At 41.2% G+C, this 22,628-nt stretch overlaps 3 protein-coding genes across 3 annotated transcripts; 1 reads left to right on the top strand and 2 right to left on the bottom strand.

Moving 5' to 3' along the window:
- Window positions 1–9,012, bottom strand: LOC5515312 (protein odr-4 homolog). The gene is made up of 11 exons (XM_032384990.2): window positions 8,805–9,012; window positions 7,995–8,335; window positions 7,805–7,841; window positions 6,714–6,851; window positions 6,462–6,563; window positions 5,526–5,594; window positions 5,284–5,406; window positions 4,661–4,751; window positions 3,102–3,202; window positions 1,845–1,923; window positions 1–1,641 (listed from the first exon to the last, which is right to left on the bottom strand). The coding sequence occupies exons 1-11, from the start codon at window positions 8,898–8,900 to the stop codon at window positions 1,451–1,453; spliced, it is 1,368 nt and encodes a 455-aa protein (XP_032240881.2). The 5' UTR covers window positions 8,901–9,012; the 3' UTR covers window positions 1–1,450.
- LOC5515348 (60S ribosomal protein L28) lies at window positions 9,000–12,308 on the top strand. The gene is made up of 5 exons (XM_001635429.3): window positions 9,000–9,056; window positions 10,094–10,186; window positions 10,794–10,853; window positions 11,287–11,350; window positions 12,055–12,308. Exons 2-5 carry the CDS (start codon window positions 10,106–10,108, stop codon window positions 12,261–12,263), a joined length of 414 nt encoding a protein of 137 aa, XP_001635479.1. The 5' UTR covers window positions 9,000–9,056; window positions 10,094–10,105; the 3' UTR covers window positions 12,264–12,308.
- A 259-nt stretch (window positions 12,309–12,567) lies between these two features.
- On the bottom strand, window positions 12,568–16,193 carry LOC5515347 (probable sodium/metabolite cotransporter BASS4, chloroplastic). Its single transcript, XM_032384991.2, has 3 exons — window positions 15,424–16,193; window positions 14,714–14,890; window positions 12,568–13,423 (listed from the first exon to the last, which is right to left on the bottom strand). The coding sequence occupies exons 1-3, from the start codon at window positions 15,973–15,975 to the stop codon at window positions 12,887–12,889; spliced, it is 1,266 nt and encodes a 421-aa protein (XP_032240882.2). The 5' UTR covers window positions 15,976–16,193; the 3' UTR covers window positions 12,568–12,886.
- Window positions 16,194–22,628: the final 6,435 nt, after the last annotated feature.

Here is a 22,628-nt window from a genome sequence, read left to right as displayed (position 1 = left end):
TGAAAGAAATTCAACAACAAGCTTTATTTCAGGGAAATGACCTTAAGTTTTCAGAACACTAAGCTCGTGCGACGTATTTGGCATCCTCGGGAACCCGGGTCGACGTGGAGATCGGAAGCGGGAGTCCTCGTGAAGACAAAAGAATAGACGTCTACCCCCCCCCCCCCCCTCTTTCTTCCGGTCTCCGCGTCGCCATGGGTCCCCTAGGATGCGTATTTGGCGTTTTATGTTTTTTTTATTAATTGTTTTTTTTAAGCATTGTCTATATCACAGATCATCTACTTGAAAGAATACACATCTTGCGTTTTTCCTGAAATATCTTTATAATACCTTATTATAGGAAATTAACGCTCAACTTAATTAACGCGTATTTGAAAAATCCGCGTCAATTAAATGTACCTTAATTAAGTGTATTGTTAATTTGAAATACATTAATTAAGCTAAACTTAATTTAGTAAACATTAATTATTACTGAATGTTATCAAAAATCGAAAACAAAATTCAACGACTTCTTGAACAATACTGTTTTTAATAAGGAGCTTCACAAAATGTTTAATTGTCTTCTTGGTCTGGCTTGTCATCACTTTCGGCATAATACAAGTATTTCCGAGCAGCAAATTGAGAAATAAATTCTACTATCTTTTGGGATCCGCGTTAATTTAGTTTATCTGAATACGTTATGCTCAAATTCGCGTTAATTTCACTTGTTTTGAGAAGAGTTGTCCGAAAATATTCGCGTTAATTTGATACGCGTACATTTGATACACGTTAATATCTACAACGTTAATTTCCTATAATAAGGTAATTAACTATATGATAATTTGTCTGACTCCAATAAATTATAAGAATGACAGATAAGGCTGGTTTTATTCTATTTCTACTATCGTGGCTGATAAACAGGAGCGAAGGAACCAATAGCCTGCTTGCAGGCGGTACTTGGTGTTATTATCGCGGAAAACCCTCTCCGTTCGGTGATCGGGCGCCATCTTGTATTATAAGCCGCGTGGTTCCTGGCGGCGAGCGCAAACACGGACGCAGGGCAGGGGGGAAAGAAGAGAAGAGGGAAAGAACCCTCGCCCCCAAGAACCACGCGGCTTAAAATACAATATGGCGCCCGTTTGCACCGAGTACCGTCTGCAAGCAGGCTAAGGAATCAAGTGTTCTGAGTCTGATCTTAATGAGTATACTTAATTTTTATTGCGCAAATTTTGGTTAAGATTTGATCAAAGGTGAATGCGTTATGAGTTATTCCCGTCCAATGGCGGTACCAATCTAGCCCAACCTTGTCACTGGCATTCTGACCGGGTTTCCTGTGGTAGATAAGACACCACAGGGAACCTTCTCTGTGCGCGAGCTCGGCCCAGACCCCGGGCCTCCTCACGGCTTACTACGAGCACAGGAAACCCGTTGATAAGGCCAGGGACTAAGCTGTTTAAATCCACCGTCTAATTTAGTTCTGATCTCCCAAGAACAATGCCGCACCAGCAGCAACTAAAGCAGACACGGCACCTACCAGCAAGCCTATCACAGTAAAACTTGACTTACTACTACTCGATTCTTCTGATTGGTTCTTTCCTGATGACGTCAATCTATCCCTTTCAGCACTAAATTTCCTGCTAATCTCCTCGACTTGAGCAACACCTAGTAAAATAAGTTAGAAATATTTAAGAGTCCCGAGTTATGCTATTATCGCTGCTACGGGGAAGCCAGAGCTAAAAGTTTGAAATTCATAACGTAACCTGAACAGGTTTTCTAAGAACACATAGAAAGCCCTTTTCTTGAGTTTGTGGGATATTAGATCCCCCGCCCGCCCACTCCCTCGCTCCACGAACCATTCTAAATACCTGGAATTATCTCGGAGATCTCTATGTCTTCTATGTCAGGGGTGACATCCATAAGCTCAGATAAACGGTCGAAAGAGTCCTGAAGAGAATAACATCATCAAGACATATATATTTAGAAAGTGATGTTATATTTGGTTACCCTGAGATGTACGTACGCCCAATTCCTGGGCATTAAGGTCTCGGTAAAGGTAAACGACGTGTCCGCGAAAAAAAAATTCACTACTTGTACAAACTATATATCAAATAAAAGATAAAAGATTGAATTATCGCCTGTAAGTTTTATATTTGCAATAGATAATTCCGTGTTTAAGTTTTGAGGCCTCAAACTCAAAAGTACGGAGTTTACTCTAGAGCGTAATACACCTTCGAGTTATTGCGCATGCACTTGCACGTAATTGCATCTCAATGACAGATAGATGATCTAGCAAAGTGTGTGAGACCTTTTTGTTATTTGACAATGTCAACAAAATATCACGATCTCTCATTTCTGGCAAAATTTGGACACGAAAAGTGCTATAAAAGCAGTCAGTCGAAAATTCCTCACACACTTTATGACATGGCATAATTATCTATCAGATCCAAAGATTTGAAGGCGATATCTTAAAACCCGTCGCGAGGTTACGCCCGACAAGCTCGAGTTCTCGCCTCAAAATAATACGCTAGAAAGTCAAAGATTTGGCGTGAATTCACGGTCAACAGGTCACGGGAAGCAAAGGCCCATTTTAGCGGTCTTTGAAGGCGATTTATGGATTTTTTTTTTTTTTTGCAAAATAAAGTTTAAGAACTATTGATACAGGTTTAGCAAAAGCCACAAAAACAGTGGTGTCAAATTTACCTTTACCAAGACCTTAAGGTTGATCTCGGGGGGGGGGGGGGGGGGGGAGAAAGGTTTTGAAGGTTTTCTAGTCTTAATTATACTTTGTGGCACTTATTTCATTATATTCTTGATGCAGAAATGGTATTGTGTTATTGAATCAATTCATTTTTCGTTTACATCCAGCTTAAACACACAAGGTATAGCACAAGTCGGCAATGCACAACTAAAAGAAGGGATAGCAATTTGGCGTATCTTACTAGCAAATGTGACATTTTAGGAGGATTCTCTTGATTTGAAAAACTGTTTCGAACTTGATTGAAACTTGTCAAAAGTTTCAATCAAGTTCGAAACAGTTTTTAAAATCAATCTAAAAGCTTGTCTTTACTATATATTGCACAATTACTTTAGATAAAAGGTTATAGAGAATTTCATGTTCTTACCTGCGTTGTCTCATCTTGAAACATGTAATCACAGACACAAACAGGACCTTTGAGGGGTGTAAACACTCGCTTGGGGCACGCCCATGTTCCATCAAGAGATGCTACAAAAAATAAAAAATATGTCTAAAAAAATCCCAGATGATTGGATTCTAAAAGCAAATAACAAAGGATAATATTGTGGATTTGAAAAAAAATTGATAACAAATAGCTTGTACTCAATTTTAAATATATGGTTAATGCTTTAGAATCTTCAAAGTCAGAGCATGGGTAACTAAAACTAAAATCAAAGTTTTAGTGTCTGTTGAAATTGTAATTCGCTCTAAATTATCAGTCACATCCTCGAAGAAACTTCCAACTTCCAATTGCTTTTACAATTTTGAAATATTTTTCACGTTTTCCATTAAAAATAATCGGAGATTGTTACGTCATCGACCGGAAGTAAACTGGTGACAATGCGGCTTTAACTGACCCACTTGCAAGGGTTGTAGATTGCAAATTTATTTGACTGTTTGATCTTGCATTTTATAATCAATATTACAATAATCAGAGGTGACTAGCACTAAAAAATCATATGATTTCCCATGTCAAAATAAACACAAAAGTACACCAGCTGCGGCAGTGACAAAAAAAATAATTTTTTTTAATAAGGGAAAGTTCATTTATTATCCCGAGGGGGGGGGGATATTGGGGGGGGAGGGGGGCCCCGAGAAATTTCTGAGGTCTAAAGGGGGGACATCGGAAGCGTTTGGATTTTAAAAGGGGAGGGGTCAATGATTCCTCTGGGTGTTGTCTCTACAATATAAGTTGAAAAAGTTTCCAATCAGACTTCTTGCTTTAACTTGTCTCGGTTTGGGTGCAGTTATTTGGTATGCACAATCCACACACTAAATACATTTTTTCATGGTTTCCGCTATAAAATATTATAATAAAGTGCTTATGTTCCATATCTAAAATATAAACAAAACGTTTCAATGCTATAAACGCTCAATCTCCATCATCAATCTCTCATATCTGATTCGCTGTCTTCCTCGCTCTCTTTCTTTTCTCTTTTTTCATGCTGCGCTTTTCTTGCAAGGAAAAGATTGAAAAGCCTTTTTGCTTCTTTTACGTCATCTATAGCATCAACCATCATCAGGTTGCAACCTGGAGTTAGACGCATCTTTGATAAATTGAGTGCCTTCTCTTTTTCTGAATTAATGTTTTCATCCAATTCCTTCCTCTCCACTTTCTGTCCAGCTTGCAGCTAATCTCTTGATTGCGTTCCTTTGACATTGTCATTGCCATTCCTGCTTTGCTCCTTCTTTCTTCGATTTTTGGGAGGGGGGCACCAAAAATATGGGGGAAGCGTAAGGGGGGGGGGGGGGCAATGAAAATATTGTTCCTACTGAAAGGGGGGTCAACTAATTTTATACCTTACTTTTATCAAAATCCCCCCCCCCGGGATAATAAATGAACTTTTGCAAAAGAAACATTTCTGGCTGATTGCCAAAAGCTTGAGCATGTCCAAGTTTGCCACCCAAAAAATCAAGTATTTTTTTTTTGTAAGGCAAGAGGCACACCTTTATTCTCCTGCTGTTGGGCATCCAAGATGTCCTCACAGAGCACCTCACATCTTGACAGCATACTTCGCACTGCATCACGCTTCAATGCCTGTGAAAATAGAAAATTTTACAGTACTCCACAAGCTGAGCTTGCTTTCTCTTTGTTTTTAGCAATTAATTTGCTGATTTGTGTCTCCAGGTTTTCACATTGTTCCTTTTAAAGATGTCGCAATAAGCCAAAACCATGAATACAATTGCAACAGTGAGAAACACTAGGGAAAAGCACAAATTAGAGATATTTTAAGAACATGGGAATCTGAAATTCAGGATGGTGGATCCCAATTGACTCAAGAAGTACCTATAAATTAATATAGCACTTTACACTTTATGGTGTGTAAAATGACAGTGAAATGACACCAAACTGGTTCCAGAACTGGGGGTTTGGGAGAACCACCCTTGACTAGAAGGTCCGCTCTGATGAAGGAAAATTGAGTACCACTGTGAGCTAGGACGAGCTACCTAAGAGAAAATGGTCCGCTTAATGGTTAAACGAACCCTCCATTCCCCCACCCCCACCCCGCTGAAAATCCTGGCTAGCGCCTGAGTTACTTGATTCAACTACTTGATAGTATTTTTGTTACCTGTAGGGCTTCACCACAAGAGCTCTTTTGATTCACATAAGCTCTGCATTGAATGTTGCCACGCATGTACATACATCCTACAGTCTCTGAAGCAACCGGCTTTGGACATGAACCCCAAGAAGACTGGTCAAGAATTTTAAAAAAACAACCGTAAGAATTGAGTTCAAGACAAATACATAGCAATTCAAAGAATATTCTAGGATATTGATTATTGAGTAATTACTTTGAATACAAATATTTACCATTTCAACAAATATTTCCACAGCTAATGGTTCATCAGACTTATTAGTGGCATGATGACTTGCCTTCCCCTTGTAAAAAAAACAAGTAAATACCATTCATTATTGCTGGAATTAGCACCTCCCACAAGGTGCCACCCCTGAATATTTTTGAAGATATTTTCCCTCAGAAAAAAAGACGCCATACGATTGCTGTAGCCGCTGAAGATATTCTCAGTGACGAAAAGCTTAAGTCGTCAATGCAAATGAGCATAATGAGCTACTTTGTGTACAATTAATTGCTATTATATTAAACAACTGACTCTCATGATAAGTTAAATACCTCGTTTCGCAAACATTTTGCCAACATGGTTCCATGTATTTATGAGTTAGTTATTTTAATATTCGGAAATAGAAAAACGAATCTGTAGAAATATGTAGATGTTTTCATCCAAATTTTCTCATTAAAATCAAGCAATAAACCAAAATATTACAGTGTTGTTATTACCATGATAACTTTCTATCATGCCAAATTTGTTGCTGTGTGCCCCCCCCCCCCCTCCCCCCTGGCACCTAGCCTTTGACATGAGAATTTAAATTGTGTTTATGGTATGTTATATATGAGGCTAAAATATGGAGGGGGTGAGCAGGAGTTCATGAATCCCAAACAAGGTATGCTCCTGCATGGTTCAGAAATAGTTGATTTCTATTTATTTTACAAAATCTTTTACAAATTTTTCAATCTCCAAAAATGGAATTCAAACCAAGGCTAATGCCTCATATACCCTGCAAACCAGACGAACATTTTAGGCTAATAGGGTGGGGCTAGGCGGGAGGAGATAAAAGTGGGCAGGATTACATGGCAATTTTTAACCCGCTAGCCCGGGTTTAAAATCCAAGCCCGATTTGCCAGCCCGGGCTGGATAAACCAATGTAATAATGCTATTTTTTTAATCAAACCTGTTTTTCTGATATAACCAGCTGTTGTTCCATGGGGAGGATTTTACCATCAATTGTACATATTCCATTGGAAATACCATGAAGCGTTGTAGATAGACTTTCCTAAAGTGAAAACAGGTTTTATTTCATTTTTCAATTGAGAAAAAAACACAGAGATCCCCACAAAGATCCCCACTGTCTGATCAATGGAACATTTTATAATAAATTGACATTGTGGGAATGCTAATCACTGTTAAAAAACAAAAGTCTCACCACTAATTGAGTGTGCAGAGTAGCTTTTCCTAACTTTGCAGGGATTAAAAATTTTGTATCTATAAAAATTTGGGTTCGCAATGTTGTCCATTTGCTGGTAAATGCCTGGTATTTGAGCTCTGCCGGTTGAACAGTTGCCTGAAAAGATCAAACAGCACAAATGTGTAAACAGTACATAGGTATTATTGTGATAAGAGTTGTTTAATGTGGTAAAATGTGATGACATAAATTTATGTGTGCAACCTTAATATTTAAAATAGGTGTATAACCTGTAAGGCTCTGGTAAATATTAAGAGGGGACATTTTTTATAATAGAAGTCGTTTTCTCTTAGATGTTAAGTAGTACATTTTGTAAAAAAAAACTAATGGCATTAATTAAACATATATACCTCAGATAAAAAGTATAGCTACTGGGGTGGATACAGGGGGGGTGGGTGGATTGGGTGGACATCCACTCCCCTTCTTGAGTAGAAAAAATTGAAAAGACACTTTGTTTGAAGAAAATAAATGTCTGAGGGATGGGAGGTACTGTCCATTCTCCTTCGCCAGCTTGACTTTGCTGGCACGACAAATCCAATTCAGTGTAAAGAATTGTAAGATCTATGTAGCGACCTATTAAGAACCACTGGATCAGTTATAGGCCGTCTATCCGGCCATTATCCAACCCCAATTTTGAAATCCTGGATCCTACCCTGAGCTAGCCATCTTCACTGGCTCCATCTCCAATTAAAATTAATTTCCAAATTGATTTTAATGCCGATTTGGTCTATAGGGCTGGAGTCATCCAATATTTCCATTGAGCTCTGGTTTCAGGATTTAATAATATGGTTACCAAACAGTTAAGCCATACCTGCCCAGTTTTCATGGGAGACTCTTGGTTTTTAGCCTTCATCTCCCGGCAAAATAACAGAAACTTCCTATACATTTACTGTAATCTCCAAGGAAAATTTATTGAGAATTTCTTAAACAGATCTTGTATTTGAAGCACAACCTCCCAGTCTTTGAGCTTTCAAAGTTGGCAAGTATGTAAAACACCCACAGAGATTAAACATCTAGTAAAGAAGGCTTATTTTCCTTCTATTCACACCTACCTTCGGATCAGATGCATCTAGTGTTTTGCATGTCATTCTATGGAATGAACAAAAAACTCTATCACACAAGCGAATACTACTCTTATAAGAGCAGGGTGATGTTTTTTTGGCCTGTATGACAGTATCTCAGTTTTAAGTGGTAAGATGAAGCATTGTAACTCTAACCATTTTTTGAAATTTCTAGACTTACTTCTTAGTCTGAGAACAAATTTGAAGAATAACTCTTGAGCTAATTGCCTCTTGAGCGTGAAAGAAAGCATCAACCTTGATACTCGTTTTCTTGTATATCATATATACAAGCTGCCTCAGCTTGCCTTGGGCTTTGGTCAACATATCAGGGGGACCAAACACAAACACGCCCAACACCTCCAACCCGCCTGTTAACATTCTTGACACCTGGTGCGCATGTTCGATGGCCCAGTTGTCATCAACATCATCTATAGACTTCAGTCTTTTTTCTTCATTCTGTTCTTCATTTGTCTGCTCTGGTGTTCTTACCAGGTGCACAATATAATCTCTTTGAGCTGTTAACTGAATCACAACAAAAAATTGTGTTTTCATTGTATTTTCCATTACAGCCACGCCCCTACCAGTCACTTCCTTATATATATTTTTAAATATTTGGGGGGGGGGGGGGGGGCACATGCCCCCAGTGCCCCACCCCCTGCTACCACCCTGTCCATGAGCTGTAAACTGAACAGTTACCAAAAGGGGGTGTTTTCCTTAGTCAGTTTAGTTTCATTTGGTTCAATTCATGGGAGAGCCACAGTCATCCCATAGAAAATTTTGTTAGGGGTGAGGTGGAGTTTGGGAGGCGGGGAGTGGTGCGTGCTTAACTCATTCCTTGTATTTAAAGGGCATCATTGTCTTACATACGTTTTCGTACTCAGAAAAGAAACGTTCAAATATGTTTAATATTAAAAACACAGCAGTCAAATTGTTTATCATCGTGTGTTCTGTGAGGCCACTACAGCAAATCAGGAATAAAAACCACTCATACCTGACCGATAATCAGCCCGATTTGCCATTTACGAGCTCCATAAAGTGACGCAACGTAGTCCGAAACAGACTCCTCTGCGATGACTGATTTTCCCATTTTCTTTCCTTTTCTATTCCTTTCTCCCTTTCGTTGACCGATGAATCATCTTTTCGTCTCGTCGGCCATATTGAAAGCCGCGGAGGCCTGGCACGAGCTCCCCTGCATCGCTTGCGCACGCGCATAAGTATCCCTCTTTTCTCGTGGTCGAACAAGGTAAAAGTTCAGTTTGTAAATTCATGGTACATTTTTTCATATTATATCTTTTAGAGTCGGTTTTACGATACAGAACCCTTGTCATTACATTTCTAAGCCGTTTAGGCTTCTCTTGGTGTTTTTTGATGTGAGGATTTAACTCGTAAGCTGAAGAAATTAGCATTTGAAACACAGCATCTTTAGAACACAAACCCACATGCATTTCGATCGATGGCCTCTATCACATTACTTAAAGTTTCGCCTAAGAGGTGGAGAAGCTTGAAAATTGTCTTCCTAACTTAAATTGTGAATGCTGCTGATGTTAGTTCTTGTGATTTTAAAATTATCGCACTTATAGCCGACTATGAATTATTTGATGTACCAATCTTATGGCTTCATTGATCTAGTGTTGTTGCTAAAAAGATAACGAAACAAACCTGAAAGCAAAAGCTTTGCAGCAGAAGAGATGTTTACACTTGTTTATGAGTGTGTTTCTCTGCAATCTCATTTTTAAAAATGTAAATCAGGGTTTTTTTTCATGGCCTAACATTCATTGATAAAAAAACTCAAGTTGGAATGAAGGCAGAGCAATGTATTGATTCAAACAACAGCATAAAACTGAATCATGGTTGTTGTGCGGCCAGGATTTTGTGCTTTAGGATTAACTTTGGAATACCTCACAATAATATGGTAGTAATTGTACAAAACGGAAATTCTATATGGCGTACATTATTTGCTCACATGTGCACAAACAATTCCCTGTTGCTTGTTTAGCGTGAGAGTAAGACAGAATATATCCTGTTAAAGGAGGCGTACAAACATGTCTAATGTTTGTACGCCTAATATTAATGAAAGCCCTGTTAACACTTCATGAAAAAACAGAGTCACACCCAAAGCATCCAGTTCATCAGCTTTCCCAAGCAGATGGAAAATCAGATGTTAACAACAAACTATCAAAATTCATTTATTAGTGGTTATTTTGGAGTTAATTTTACAAATAGACTCATTACAAAATAGTGGTTGAATAGCATTCTTAAATGTTGTTTTATTTATTGTAGTGACAAGCCATCATGTCGTCTGATCTGCAGTGGTCAATCATCAGAAACAATAGCTGTTTCTTGGTCAGGAGCCAGGGAAAGACCCTCACCAAGGTGAGAATAAATTATTATTAACATTTCTGGCTATACATTTTCTGGACTGAAAACTTTGTGATGAGTGGTGTGGGCCCAAGGCTCCCCAGACAAAATTTTGTAGCAATGTGATCAAACAAGAATACATTTGCTGGTTTACCAAAAATACATATGAAGAGTCTATATGAATCAATCTGAAAAATGGTTTGACTAGAAAAAACTGCTGAAGATTAGTGGTCTTCTAAGGCATGGTGGAATCAGTCTAAGTTCAAACGTCATATTATCCATGAGCTGTATTCAGTGCAAATAAAGATTAAATCATTGCCTCGATTATTTTGCAATTCTTTTGCATGCATTTGCCTTAAATATGGTTCATGGTTAATACAACATTTAAACATGCATCAGGAAAATAAATCAACACAAGCTTGAAATAGCACATTTCACCAACATTTTGAGTCATCAGGGCTTTTTTAGACTTGATATTTCAACCCTGTGTTGATTTCTCTTCCTTATTGACCAATAACCTTGTAGTCAAATATTTATGTGGTCTTTTCATCTCAAATGTAAATTATCATAAATGATTGCTTACTTCTAGTGTAGTATTTTACTTACCTTTTTGATTGTCTAGGAGCCCAACAATGTCACTGGCCTAAATGCCTTCAAGTACAATGGCCTTGTCAATAAAAAGGTAATTTGACCACTCCACTCACCATTATCCAGGGGTCAGATCCTAGAAAGTAGGTTTGGGCTAACCCAGGGATTAATACGGCTATCTTGCCATTTTCCCTCTTTAGCTCTCTCCTCACTTAGAGGCCGTGGTTGTATCACAATAAGAGAAATACAACTGCATTTTCAAAGAAACTTGATTATTCCATGGAGCTTAAAGTGATGGAGTGGCAACTGTATAAATCCAACCTCAATAATGGTGCCCATTTCACTTTTTTTTCTGGTACACATACCTGACAAGATTAAATTTATATATCTAATATATTTCAATGGCTTCTAGATAACTTCTGATATATTTTACTATTGTTAGAACAGAAAAAAATGTTATATAAGATTATCATTATGTTGAGTATCAGCACAGAAATGAGGAAGTTTTGTTCATTGTCTAATTACAGGTTGTTGGTGTTGATGCCGCCCCCAGTGGAAAGGGTGTGGTTATCACTACTCGCAAGAACAAGGGTAAGGGTAAACACAGCCACACCTCATGTCTTTGCAAGTATTAAATTGAAGGGGAAAAATTAAAGCTAAATCATTGAACAGTAGGAATTAAACAAGAACAGTTTAAATAAATGTTCAATATGCACCTTTCATTGTTAAATAACAAAAAAAAATGTAACTAAGGGGTGCTAAAAGCCTTGTATTTGGTCATTCTCATATTTTATTTTGGGGCAGAGGGTGTATTTTTGAAGGAATCACTTATTAATTATAGCGCTTATCAGAGGCTTGGTGCCAAGCTAAGCATTTACAGTTATTTCAAGACATGCAGTACATTTGCATGATTCTAGCTAGTGTAAAGTAAACTGAGCAACTATATTCCAGCATGGTTAGAAACAAATAATGCTAGTCACATTTCTATGCCGGGCTTTGTGGAACACTGATAAAGGGGAAAAGCACTAGAAAAAAATAAGAGAAATGCATATAGAGTTTTTGCAAACTCTAAACTTGCTCAAACCCATAGTGTGTTTGCTGACCATCCCTCTTATTTGGTGCACAACACAACTAGTTATGTTTTATTTGTTGGCCCTGGTTTCCCCTGTGATGTATAAAGAAAAGTCAGGGGCCAAAGCCAACGCAAATAATGCAACCATACTCGACACTTTGTAGAATTGAATCACCAAATTACTGTTCATATCTAAGTGTAATGTTTCTGCTCTTGACCTCAGCTGCCAACAAGCCAGGCAAAATCATGAACAAGATCACCATCAGTCGTGACTCTCGTCGCACTCTCAAGACCATTGAGGGTGTGTGTGACAAGAACTACTACCGCATGGACCTCAAAGACCCTGCCATGCGTCGTGCCTGTGCTATCTTGCGTAGCCAGAAGCCCACTGCAGGGGTCCAGAAGAAGCGATCCCGCAGAAAGCGTAACTAGAATGTTACTGAATTCTCTAAAGCAATAAACAGCTAATTGTTGTTACTGTGGTTGTTATTCATAAATTTATTATTATTTTTGTTGTTGGAGGGGGGGAGTGTTAACCTACCCTCTTTGGGTCAGGGTTCAGACCTTATTCTAGTTCCAATACAGTGAAAACTTGTTGGTACATCTAAGAGGTTGGGGGAGGGAACTTGTTTTTGTCTCTAGGGGATAGGTGTGATCGCAGAACACACTGGGGGATTGGTGTAACTCTGAAGTAAACTTTGGAAGGGTGGGGTGCCACACAAAATTTGTTTCCAAGTTTCCAAATAGGCAAAATTTTTTATTTTGTTTCGATGTTTCAAATTATGCCTTGGATGTAATCAAAAGACTATTATATCCATGTAAATTTATCTGACATTGTTTAGCCAGGCTTAGAAAACAATCTAATCGCATAACTTGACCCGTTAAGGCCAATTTAAACAGCACAATTTAGTCGTATTCGACCTGTCCTAGCCTTGAATTACAGGCTACAACTTTCATAGTCAAGCATCGTAGCAGAGTTGTAGGCTGATTTAAATTCTATAACTCAAGTTGTAGAAGTTTTGCATGTAACTGAATCATACTGTCTAAACCAGCGTTCACAAGTGTGACTCGTACAATACAGCCTGTTGATCTAATGGCTCCTCTTTCTGTTCTAAAGTCTCTAAGACAATATCGTTCTGCTCTTTCTTCCTCCTTTCATCTCTATTGTGCCACCATGTGACTACAAAAGCATCTAACACTAATACCCCCAAGTGGATTATAATCGCTGGCAGTGCCATCAGCCCTTGTGCTGCACTTGAAAATGGCAGCAGAGATAGAACAGTTACCATGACAACTAGAGATTTCTGACTCGCAAGTATGACAATACATTTACATGTGGGAGGGTCAAACTTGAGTACAAGCGACACCACAAGGTTAAACCCCATGAAGACGACATGCAGGCCGACACCCCATGTCAGGATGGCAAATACTGAGGGAATGTACAGCGAGTTAAATGCTCCCTGGTCACTTGAGTTGCTCACTTTCATCCAAGGAATCATGATCAGTAATGCTACACTGAGGAGTTTCAAGCAGTTGGTAAATCTCTTCACAAAAGACTTGACCTTGGGGATATACCTCAAGCCTTTGCCAACCTGTACAAATTGATAATGCATTGTTAGACCCTGTGTAAAGAGAGTTGGATTGGGCCTTTAGAGTGGCATTGTAAACATTAAAGAAAAAAAGCCTAAGATTTTTTTGGGGGGGGGGGTCAGAGAATCTCTTTCAGCCTCAAATTTATCATCCTAGCAATAGAGACTTCAATCGCTGATAGAGGTGAACAGCCATAAATATGCGCAAAAAGTCTGAGATATGGCGATTCTTTATTAAGTAAAGACCAAATTTGGCAGTTGATGAGTATGTGTGCCTATAGCAACCAGCTTTTTTGGCATCCATCTGGGTCATAAACATATATTTGTCATAAACAAAGGAAACAAGGAGATACCAAAGGTTCTGTGGAGGAAGGTACCACTCAAGGAGATACCTAAGGTTCTGTGGAGGAAGGTACCACTCAAGGAGACAAGGAGATACCTAAGGGTCTGTGGAGGAAGGTACCACTCAAGGAGATACCTAAGGTTCTGTGGAGGAAGGTACCACTCAAGGAGATACCTAAGGCTCTGTGGAGGAAGGTACCACTCAAGGAAACAAGGAGATACCTAAGGTTCTGTGGAGGAAGGTACCACTCAAGGAGATACCTAAGGTTCTGTGGAGGAAGGTACCACTCAAGGAAACAAGGAGATACCTAAGGTTCTGTGGAGGAAGGTACCACTCAAGGAGATACCTAAGGTTCTGTGGAGGAAGGTACCACTCAAGGAGATACCTAAGGGTCTGTGGAGGAAGGTACCACTCAAGGAGATACCTAAGGTTCTGTGGAGGAAGGTACCACTCAAGGAGATACCTAAGGTTCTGTGGAGGAAGGTACCACTCAAGGGGATACCTAAGGTTCTGTGGAGGAAGGTACCACTCAAGGAGATACCTAAGGCTCTGTGGAGGAAGGTACCACTCAAGGAGATACCTAAGGTTCTGTGGAGGAAGGTACCACTCAAGGAAACAAGGAGATACCTAAGGTTCTGTGGAGGAAGGTACCACTCAAGGAGATACCTAAGGGTCTGTGGAGGAAGGTACCACTCCGAAAAAAGTGTAAGACTGAGGGGTTTACAGGGGCCTGGGCCCCCCCTTCTAGCAGCAAAAAATTTAATTTTTTTTGCCCATCCTGGCTACTCCGCTGGTTTAGATGGTTATTATGATATTAGATAAGAACCTAACATTACAACATTTATCTGCTACTCAAGCAGTTGGGAAAACAAGTGTAAGACTAAGGGGTCTAGATGGTTATTTTAATAATAGTTAAGAACCTAACATTACCACATTCATCTATTACTCACCACAAGAGGTAGGAGTACTGTGAGAAGGAGTTTGACCAGAAGATTAATGGCATCAAGCTTCACACCTTCGAAAGACATTAGCCACTTCATCGTCACGGGTAACGTGAACACTGCCATAAGATTGCAGACGATTGTTGTAACAAGAGCCAAGGTGGCGTTTCCCCCAGCTTGTGAAACCTTATGTGGAAAAATGTGTTTGTTATGAAGTGTCCACTTAATGGCAGTCTGTTATGTGTAGGTTTCACTGTCTTCAAGGGCGGATCTAGCTTTTTGCTAAAGGGGGGGGGGGGGGGCTCAATGACAAAAGTGCAGGGGGAGATTTATTTTTTGTTACATTTGGTTTTCTGACTCACAAAAAAATAAATAAGAAGGCAGTTTTATTAATAAAATGTGCACAAATCAGGGTGTTTCTGGTGCTCTATCTTGTCTATTTTCAGGGCACTTAAAAAAAGCTTTTCTCAGTTTGCCCAGCCTCCAGATCAAATATTGTGGCACTGTCAAAACCTGTTTAATCTCACTTGGTATACTAACATTCTGTGAACCTTACAAATCATGAAGTACCTCTGACCCAGATGACCAATGCAAAGAGCTGTGTTTCACTGGTTACATTTGGGAGAATGGAGGGGGATTAATAAAGATGGGCTTATTTTAAAATTGTGGTTTATAAGACAGGGGGGAGGGGCCTAATAAACCTTACAGTGTACACTCACCAGGACAACCCCTGCCGAGATGGTGCAAGGGACAATTAGATACAGTTCTATTCCCGTTTTAAACTCAGCCGGCCCAAGAACAGCATTCTTCTGGCTTGTTCTTCCACTTTCATTCATGCCCATCTTACTTGTTCTGTTGATGCCATCATTTGTTGATGATGATCTTGATGACAATAGGGCCTCACGTCCAAACGGCAAAAGCTCAGTTAGTTTGACTCCAATTATGGGTGTTAATAGCATTATTACAAGGATCTGATATATTAAAGCCTTATAAGCTCTTATAGTGTCCCTGATCTCGCCTGTACGAAGCTTGAGTCCGCTATGTAAAAATATTCCCACGATGCAAATATAGTGTGTTGGGAATTCGCTCAAGAACACACCGGGCGCCGGAACTAAAATACCAAATCCTACAAGAAATACGAGTCCTAATGGCAAAAAGTTCTTCAACGCAAGTTGCCGGATTCTTTGGAAACGTGTTGGTCTATTTGGGACGTCAGGCTGTGAATTATTTGTTCGAAGAAGCTGATCATTGTTTTCTATAGAGTCCGCCATCTTGAAGTTTGAACTCTTTTTCAATGCGGTGTTGTGGAGCTTGGAGTCATACGATTTACTGTACCACAAATAAGTTGAGAAGTAATATCAGTACTTCAGTGATTGAACAAATTCTGTATATAGATAAGAGTTCTAAATTAAAATAAATGCACAGATTACTCTCGAGTAACTTTTGGTTGCCGGTCGGTCGCTGTGACTTTAGTCACTGATCACGCAATCTTAGTTTGCTCGAGCCCCACGTGACGAAATATTTAAAATGTTTGGTCCTGGGTAAGATAGTTTTATCATCAGCGTGTGAACAGATTTATATAAGTAGGTTATGTGACTATGTAGTCCGTGGGCCAGAAAGTGAAACCCTTTTGATTTGGGAGACATATATCATCCGAAAGCCCTTTCCATAGTGATTCCAAAAATATATGTTTTCTTCAAAAAGCTCTGGGTGTGGCCGTAAGGCGTTGTTGTTTAGTACAGTTAAAAACCACAGGGTACCCACGTCGAAAATAATTGTTTAACTGAACTAAGATTTAGAAAAAGTAAGCCAAACATCATTACATTCTTGTATCAAGGTCCATCTAATTAAAATTTAGTGAAATATCTGCTAACATAAAAATAGAGCTTGGGAATGGTTTTTTTTGGTACCATAGGGTACCCAATTTGAAAGAAACAAATGAAATGTTGTATTTTATAATTTTCAATCCATTCGGTTTTAAAGAGTTAAAATCTGCAAACTATTGACGTGGGAAATATCACCATTGAGCTGCATTGCATATTCCAAGAAAGGCACAACAGAGCATGACTTTTATTACCGCATCCCATGTAAACACTGGCGCTGTGGGTTGTAGCTACTACAAAGTGCTGTCAAGTATGGTTCCTTTGTGTCCTCTGGTTTTGGATTTTTAGAATGTAGTGAATTATTGGATCTCTGTTTAGTGTCTCTAATCCGAAAAGACCAAAAGAACACAGACAAAAAGAACTACATAACTGCGTTGGATACCAGGATCCTAAATACATGGGAGGCCAGCGCACTAGGACGAGATCGCCGGTCCCGTAATGTGGTCAAACATTTTGTGATACAGCCCAAGGCAATAGGGTCGCTCTTCTGACCAATGTCCAGAGGCATTTCTAGGAGGTTCTCAGCTTTAGGCCTTATCCCCAAAGTGTTTTCTAGTTTATGTTTTATCTTGGTTCGTTATAGTTATTTTTTTTCAAATATTTTTTTTTATATAATTTAAGACCTTATTTGGGAGCTAGCTCTGCATCAAAGGAATATACTGCATGGTTATTGGTTTTAGCCAGAAAATAAAACGCCTGCACAAACCAGCATCTGAGTCTGTAATTTGTTACATGGCTTTCCATAATTTTCTAAAAAACAGTTTCACTCTGAGTTCCAACGCCAGTGGGAATGATACGTCTTGGGAGGGTGGCGCAGCCATCGCTAACGGTATGTCAGGTGATGGTGCTGGCGGTAGCTTCTTCGTAATGGGTGTCTTCTTCGTCTGCGGACGAGTCACAGTCATACGCTGTTGTCGATGGTCTGTGAGCAACTTCGGATGGGACTTTGTAGCACTCTGTCCTCTTCACTCTGTAGGACGTAAAACGCAGTTGGGAACCAATGAATTTTCTGACATTGCAGAAGCTTCCGTTTACATGTGGACTGTTCGATACGCGCCTTGGGACTTTGATGAAGTGAAGCACAATGGTGGCAGCTTTTTGTCACGCGATCGATGGCCTTCTCGAGATCTAGTGCAAACAGATACCGCTTCGTAGCCATTTTGAGTTGATTGCTTGAAGGGTGTTAGAGCTGGACATGGAGGGCCGTAAGAAGTCCGTCCAGAACACGGCGTGGGACGATAATACACTCCCGGCTTGGTGACAAAGGAACGTCGCGCTTTACGACGACTAAGCCATCCTTGGCGATAGTAGCGACGTTAAGATATCTTTTGACGTCCCTGATATTGGTGAGCTTCTTGGAGGGTCGAGTGCATTGCTTGAAATGAGCGTAAGTTCTTCGTGGATCTGGACACTCTCCCTGTATCGCGCCGTGCCAAGCTGGTCGACTTGTAAAAGGGATTCGTGTGTCGCCGTCGATGATGTCTTGGACTGATGATTGCTTGACAACCGAGTCTCCTAGGTTTTTGGCAAACGAGCAGATTTGACAGGTTTTATGTTCACATGGTGGAGCATTTCGACTGGCGAAGTCAGAGGGTAGGATGGATGACCCTGACACGTGTCTGACCGAGGCCTAGTATTGACTGACTGCGGACAGGAAAGTAGGCACTCGTGGGCTTATAGAGAATTTGCCGCGGCATAATTTCTCGTATGCCTGGACACATGGCTTGCTGTCAGTCAGGATGGATGCGTGGTGGTGAGACTGTATCAAATAAGGACTGAAGTGCCTAGGAGCGGAAGCGATTGGATAGTGTTTCGATTTCACATGGTAACCAGGAAGATTGACATCCTTTCAGCTTTGCACTAAAGAACCCGGCGAGGTGTAGATTACCATTGCGTGTAATGTAAAGCGTGGCGCTGATTCCTGGGTCGCGGAGAGCTCCATCTGTAACGATCCATAGGTAGTCGTCAGGTCTCGGTTGGGTGATGACACGGGTAGAAGATAGAGCCTTTTGGGCGTTTTCGAAGGCTGTATGGAGGTCGTCGGACCACTGGATGTTGTCGTTTGACTCACGGCCAGCAACGACTTCGTCCAAGGGAGACAGGAACGTTAAACACTGAGGTACGACGCGTGAAAGGACCTTGTATGCACCAATAAAGGAGCGCATTCGTCCCACAGTGTGGCGACACGGTGTGGACTAGCCTTCAGGGTACCTGCACTCCAGATCCAACCGAGAATCGTGGTGGTCTTGAGATTGACGACGGTCTTTGACGCGGATAGGCGAAGATTACACTTGAAAAGAGCCTGGAGGGTTTTTTCCAGTTATTGTAAAGTTCGTGGGGGGTATTTCCACCACAGTACAGATCATCGGCGAGCTTGATGACAACGCCTTCAGCGAGGAGGTCTCCGAGTACGCGGCACATAAGCTCTTCCAATGCGGTTTCGGAGCCAGGCATTCCCATGGCGCAAGCGAGTGTAAACCCGGACACCGCGAAACGGTGTGGCAACAACGCAGTACTTCATAGAGTCCCTCGACAGTGGGATCTGATAGAATGCGCTGGTAAGGTCAGTCGCGATGAGGTGTTTCCACTGGGCGATGTTGCGTAAGGTAGAATCGACATTAGGCATCAACGATGGTTGGGGCTTGCTATATCTTTCAACATCAGCAAATCCTGTTACGAGGCGTGAGCCCCCATTTGGCTTGCGGACGAGGAATTAAGGTATTCTACCGATATACCTATGTCTTCTGGGCGTTTAACGACACCTTGGCTTTCTAACTCGTCGAAATTGTTTTGTAACTCGAGTATCTTGTCACGCGCATACTGGGGAAGGCGTCCCTTTCGTTGGGGAGGCTCGACTGTTCCCATGTTTACCCTGGCTTCGAAGGGACCCACTTCGCCGTTGTACCCTTCCATATTAGGGTTAAACACTTGGTAGTATTCTTGGTGGAGGGCACTAAACTTAGCTCTCTTACCTGGGGGTAACAAAGTGTCCGGATCCAGAGAAACGTTTGTTGAATACAACCTGTCTGTAGGGATAGTGCGAGTTGGACTATTAGTTGTGTCGTTCGGTGGCTCAAACACTCGGCGCACTTGACAGAAATGCTCGTTGCGCTTGAGTGAGCGCGGTCCCGATGCGTATCTTTCCGGCTATGCTTGTGACGATGCCAGGCGGTGGCCACATCGTAGATAGCTTTACTTGACGGGTGCTGGGCGCGTCCATTCTGGGCTCAAGGGCGTACTCGGCATCCGCAGGTGCGTCGTCGGGAAGTGTAACCTCCAGATATTCTCCTCGCCAAACTGTTGCGTCACGAGCAGGTGCACGCAGGACCACTGCCCGCCGTGCTGTAGTCGAGGTGCTGGTCGCGTGAGGGGCTCCATAGCTGTACACAGTATTGTCTCCAACGATAACCTGTCGTTTTGCAGGGCGCACCGCTACGTCATTCTTCTCCATAAATGGCGTGCCTGCTAGTACCTCTACATCTAGGTCTTCTATGACGAGGTCTTCAAACGAGAAAGTCTTGTCTGCGCGGGTGAAACAGAGGCGAGTTTCACCAACCAGGTGTAGTTGGGATGAGCCGTCGGCCTGACTAACGGACTGAGAGCTGGTCGTGATTGTCGAACAAAGGCGCTTGGCGGTGGAGTGTCTGATCATGTTACCCCTCGCGCCGCTGTCAACGGTTACTCGTACGGTGAGGTGGTCAGAAAATACATCGAAATATGGTGACTGGCGAGTTTGTATACTAAATGCGACTACATCGTGCGAAGTGACCTCATGGGCATCGGCTGAGTCGGGTGATGGTGGTTGGGCGTCTGTCTCTAGGTCATCATCGAGGATGTCAACAATTTGTCTTGCTTTGACCATGTAGCGCCGATCGCTCTCTTGGAGAAATTTACATTCACTTAGGAAATGTAGCGTATTTGACCGTTTAGCTTTGGAGCAAAGCGGGCACACATTAAGGGACGGGGCTTTCTGGGCGTGGTCTTGAAGCTTGGTGTAGGTTTCCATTGATGTTTTTTTTGTTGACGGCTGAACGTAATATCTTGGCATCATCAGACGGGCGGATTTCCTCTAGCAGAGAACTCAACGCCTGGAAGATTTCTGTCTTGATTGATGCAAGAGCCCGAGATCGTAGCTCAGTGCCATACCTTTGTTTTACAAGACGAGGCAGGGACGGATGGATGAGCTTCAACCACGTCAGCACTATGAAATTTTCAAGGGTCGGAGAAAGCTCTTCGTCCTCGGTGACTTTCTCTCCATGATGGCTGAGGTTGTTGGCTGTGAGTAGGGAATCCTCAGCGAAGGCCAATAACCTTTGGAATAAATCTTCTGGGCGCTCGTCTGGTTCGAGGTAAATGTCAACAAAGTCTATAAAATGGGCCCCCGTTACTTAAAAACCAAAATGCTGGCGAATAGCTTGCCAGATAAACTCGAGGGAAGTTGAACTCTTGACCAAAGTGCTCCTTGAGATGATAGGACAGTAATTGGCGATTTGCCCTAACATGAGCCCTAAGAAGTTTACCTTCTGTTGTGCTTGGCTTCTGGGACACTTTCACCGTCATTGGTGAAGCCACGGAGGGGTTGACTCTTTGTTTTCTTTTTCCAAGTACAGGCATCGGCTTAATAAGGTGAAAAGTTCGCCTCGAGTGACAAGGTGTAGAGCAAGTTCTGCTTACAGTTCTCGAAACTAGTAATGGTTTCGTTCTTAGACAGGCTCCACTGCTTCGGTGCTGCTCTGTGAGTCGCAGCCATGATTGAGGGTGAGTAGTGCTGTCACAGCGGCGTTTGCTGTTTTGTCTTAACTATTGAAGGCGAAAGGACGTAGCACTCAAATACCGTCGAAATTCGAGAGGAAAAAACAAGAAACAACATATTTTTATCTCGCAGACCTATGCTAGGGTACACTTACATTCGATATGTGTCAAAACAACCGAGCTAAACTATTTTCCCTTGCCGCTAGCCGTATTTTAAAACGAAAAAGTAGCCACAAGCATCCTTGACCGACGCCGTTGAACGGTTAGTTACGCTTGAACGCGCTGGGAAGGAGCACAGGTAGCCCAGGCGATGGTTGCTTGTTCGTAGCTCGGAATTCGGCTGATCTGAGAGGGGACGAGTAAAGCGTTTTTTTTTTGTGAAATGTTGTCAATAAAATTGCCTTAAAACTTAGAACATGCCTTAATATTAAATATGTGAGTTCATTCTTCAAGACGTCCATCTCGAGATGTTTAGATTTTTATAGTCGATTTAGAGCAACATCGGCCCAACCGAATATCGTTATATTTCACAGGGGTGATCCTTGAAGCTCGATTTAGTAATTACATCATATTTTAGGGGAGTCTCGATTTCGATTTTGTACATCAGTCGTTTTTTTCCAAACTTTGACCTTCGATTAAACTCTTTTATTCCGCAATCGGTTTGGATTTAACCTAGCACTGCAAAAATCTCCGAGTCTAGGATGTTCCTTTCATAAGAATTTGAAAGAATTAGAGAAATCACGTAAATAATGATTATATGGGAGCGGTTTGAAAATGTGTGATTTTTTTTGGGAAAGCAGTCCTTTTGACTTGACGCGGGCCACCTTAAGCGACCAGAAAGGTATAATGCGCCATTAAAATTGTTGTGTTGTTGTGAACAATATGCTATACATTTTAGTGAAGGAAAGAACCAAATACGTCCGATCTTCAAAATTTCTAAGAAATGATCATGTTAATGTGAATTATTTACACAGTTTGCCGATCAGCTTGGAAACTTCGAGTAAAACAGCCCGAAATGCATTGTTAAAGTCGCATTTCCCCTCGAAGCTCTCTTCCACCATATCAATATTCTTAGTGCGCTTTTTGCAGAAAATGTGAAAGAATTCGGCTAGAAAAGTAGTAGCTCACGCTTAAATTTGAAATGTTTCAAAGTTGTGCTCAAGTACAGGCTTGGGTTTATTATCATTGAGCTAGGTAGAAAGCTTGATAAGTTATCTCATCCCTGTGAAACGATGACTTAAAATGGCGTCGCATGGAATCTAGGACACCGGACAGTGGCTCATGCAAAT

The sequence above is a fragment of the Nematostella vectensis genome, chromosome 8 (assembly GCF_932526225.1).
Source record: "Nematostella vectensis chromosome 8, jaNemVect1.1, whole genome shotgun sequence".
Taxonomy (NCBI): Eukaryota; Metazoa; Cnidaria; class Anthozoa; order Actiniaria; family Edwardsiidae; genus Nematostella; species Nematostella vectensis.
This window is presented reverse-complemented; position numbering and strand designations above follow the sequence as displayed.

What these genes read in the sequence shown, in the direction of transcription:
- LOC5515312 (XM_032384990.2), bottom strand. Translation starts at nt 8,900, where the DNA reads ATGGGAAAATCAGTCATCGCAGAGGAGTCTGTTTCGGACTACGTTGCG. An exon ending in TCGGGCTGATTATCGGTCAG is followed by an intron (nt 8,336 to 8,804) that starts GTATGAGTGGTT and finishes GTTGTGATTCAG; the next exon opens with TTAACAGCTCAAAGAGATTA. An exon ending in TGGTTATATCAGAAAAACAG is followed by an intron (nt 5,595 to 6,461) that starts GTTTGATTAAAA and finishes TTTTTTTACAAG; the next exon opens with GGGAAGGCAAGTCATCATGC.
- LOC5515347 (XM_032384991.2), bottom strand. Translation starts at nt 15,975, where the DNA reads ATGGCGGACTCTATAGAAAACAATGATCAGCTTCTTCGAACAAATAAT. An exon ending in TCTCGGCAGGGGTTGTCCTG is followed by an intron (nt 14,891 to 15,423) that starts GTGAGTGTACAC and finishes TTTCCACATAAG; the next exon opens with GTTTCACAAGCTGGGGGAAA. An exon ending in CAGTACTCCTACCTCTTGTG is followed by an intron (nt 13,424 to 14,713) that starts GTGAGTAATAGA and finishes CAATTTGTACAG; the next exon opens with GTTGGCAAAGGCTTGAGGTA.
- LOC5515348 (XM_001635429.3), top strand. Translation starts at nt 10,106, where the DNA reads ATGTCGTCTGATCTGCAGTGGTCAATCATCAGAAACAATAGCTGTTTC. An exon ending in AGGGAAAGACCCTCACCAAG is followed by an intron (nt 10,187 to 10,793) that starts GTGAGAATAAAT and finishes TTGATTGTCTAG; the next exon opens with GAGCCCAACAATGTCACTGG. An exon ending in CACTACTCGCAAGAACAAGG is followed by an intron (nt 11,351 to 12,054) that starts GTAAGGGTAAAC and finishes TCTTGACCTCAG; the next exon opens with CTGCCAACAAGCCAGGCAAA.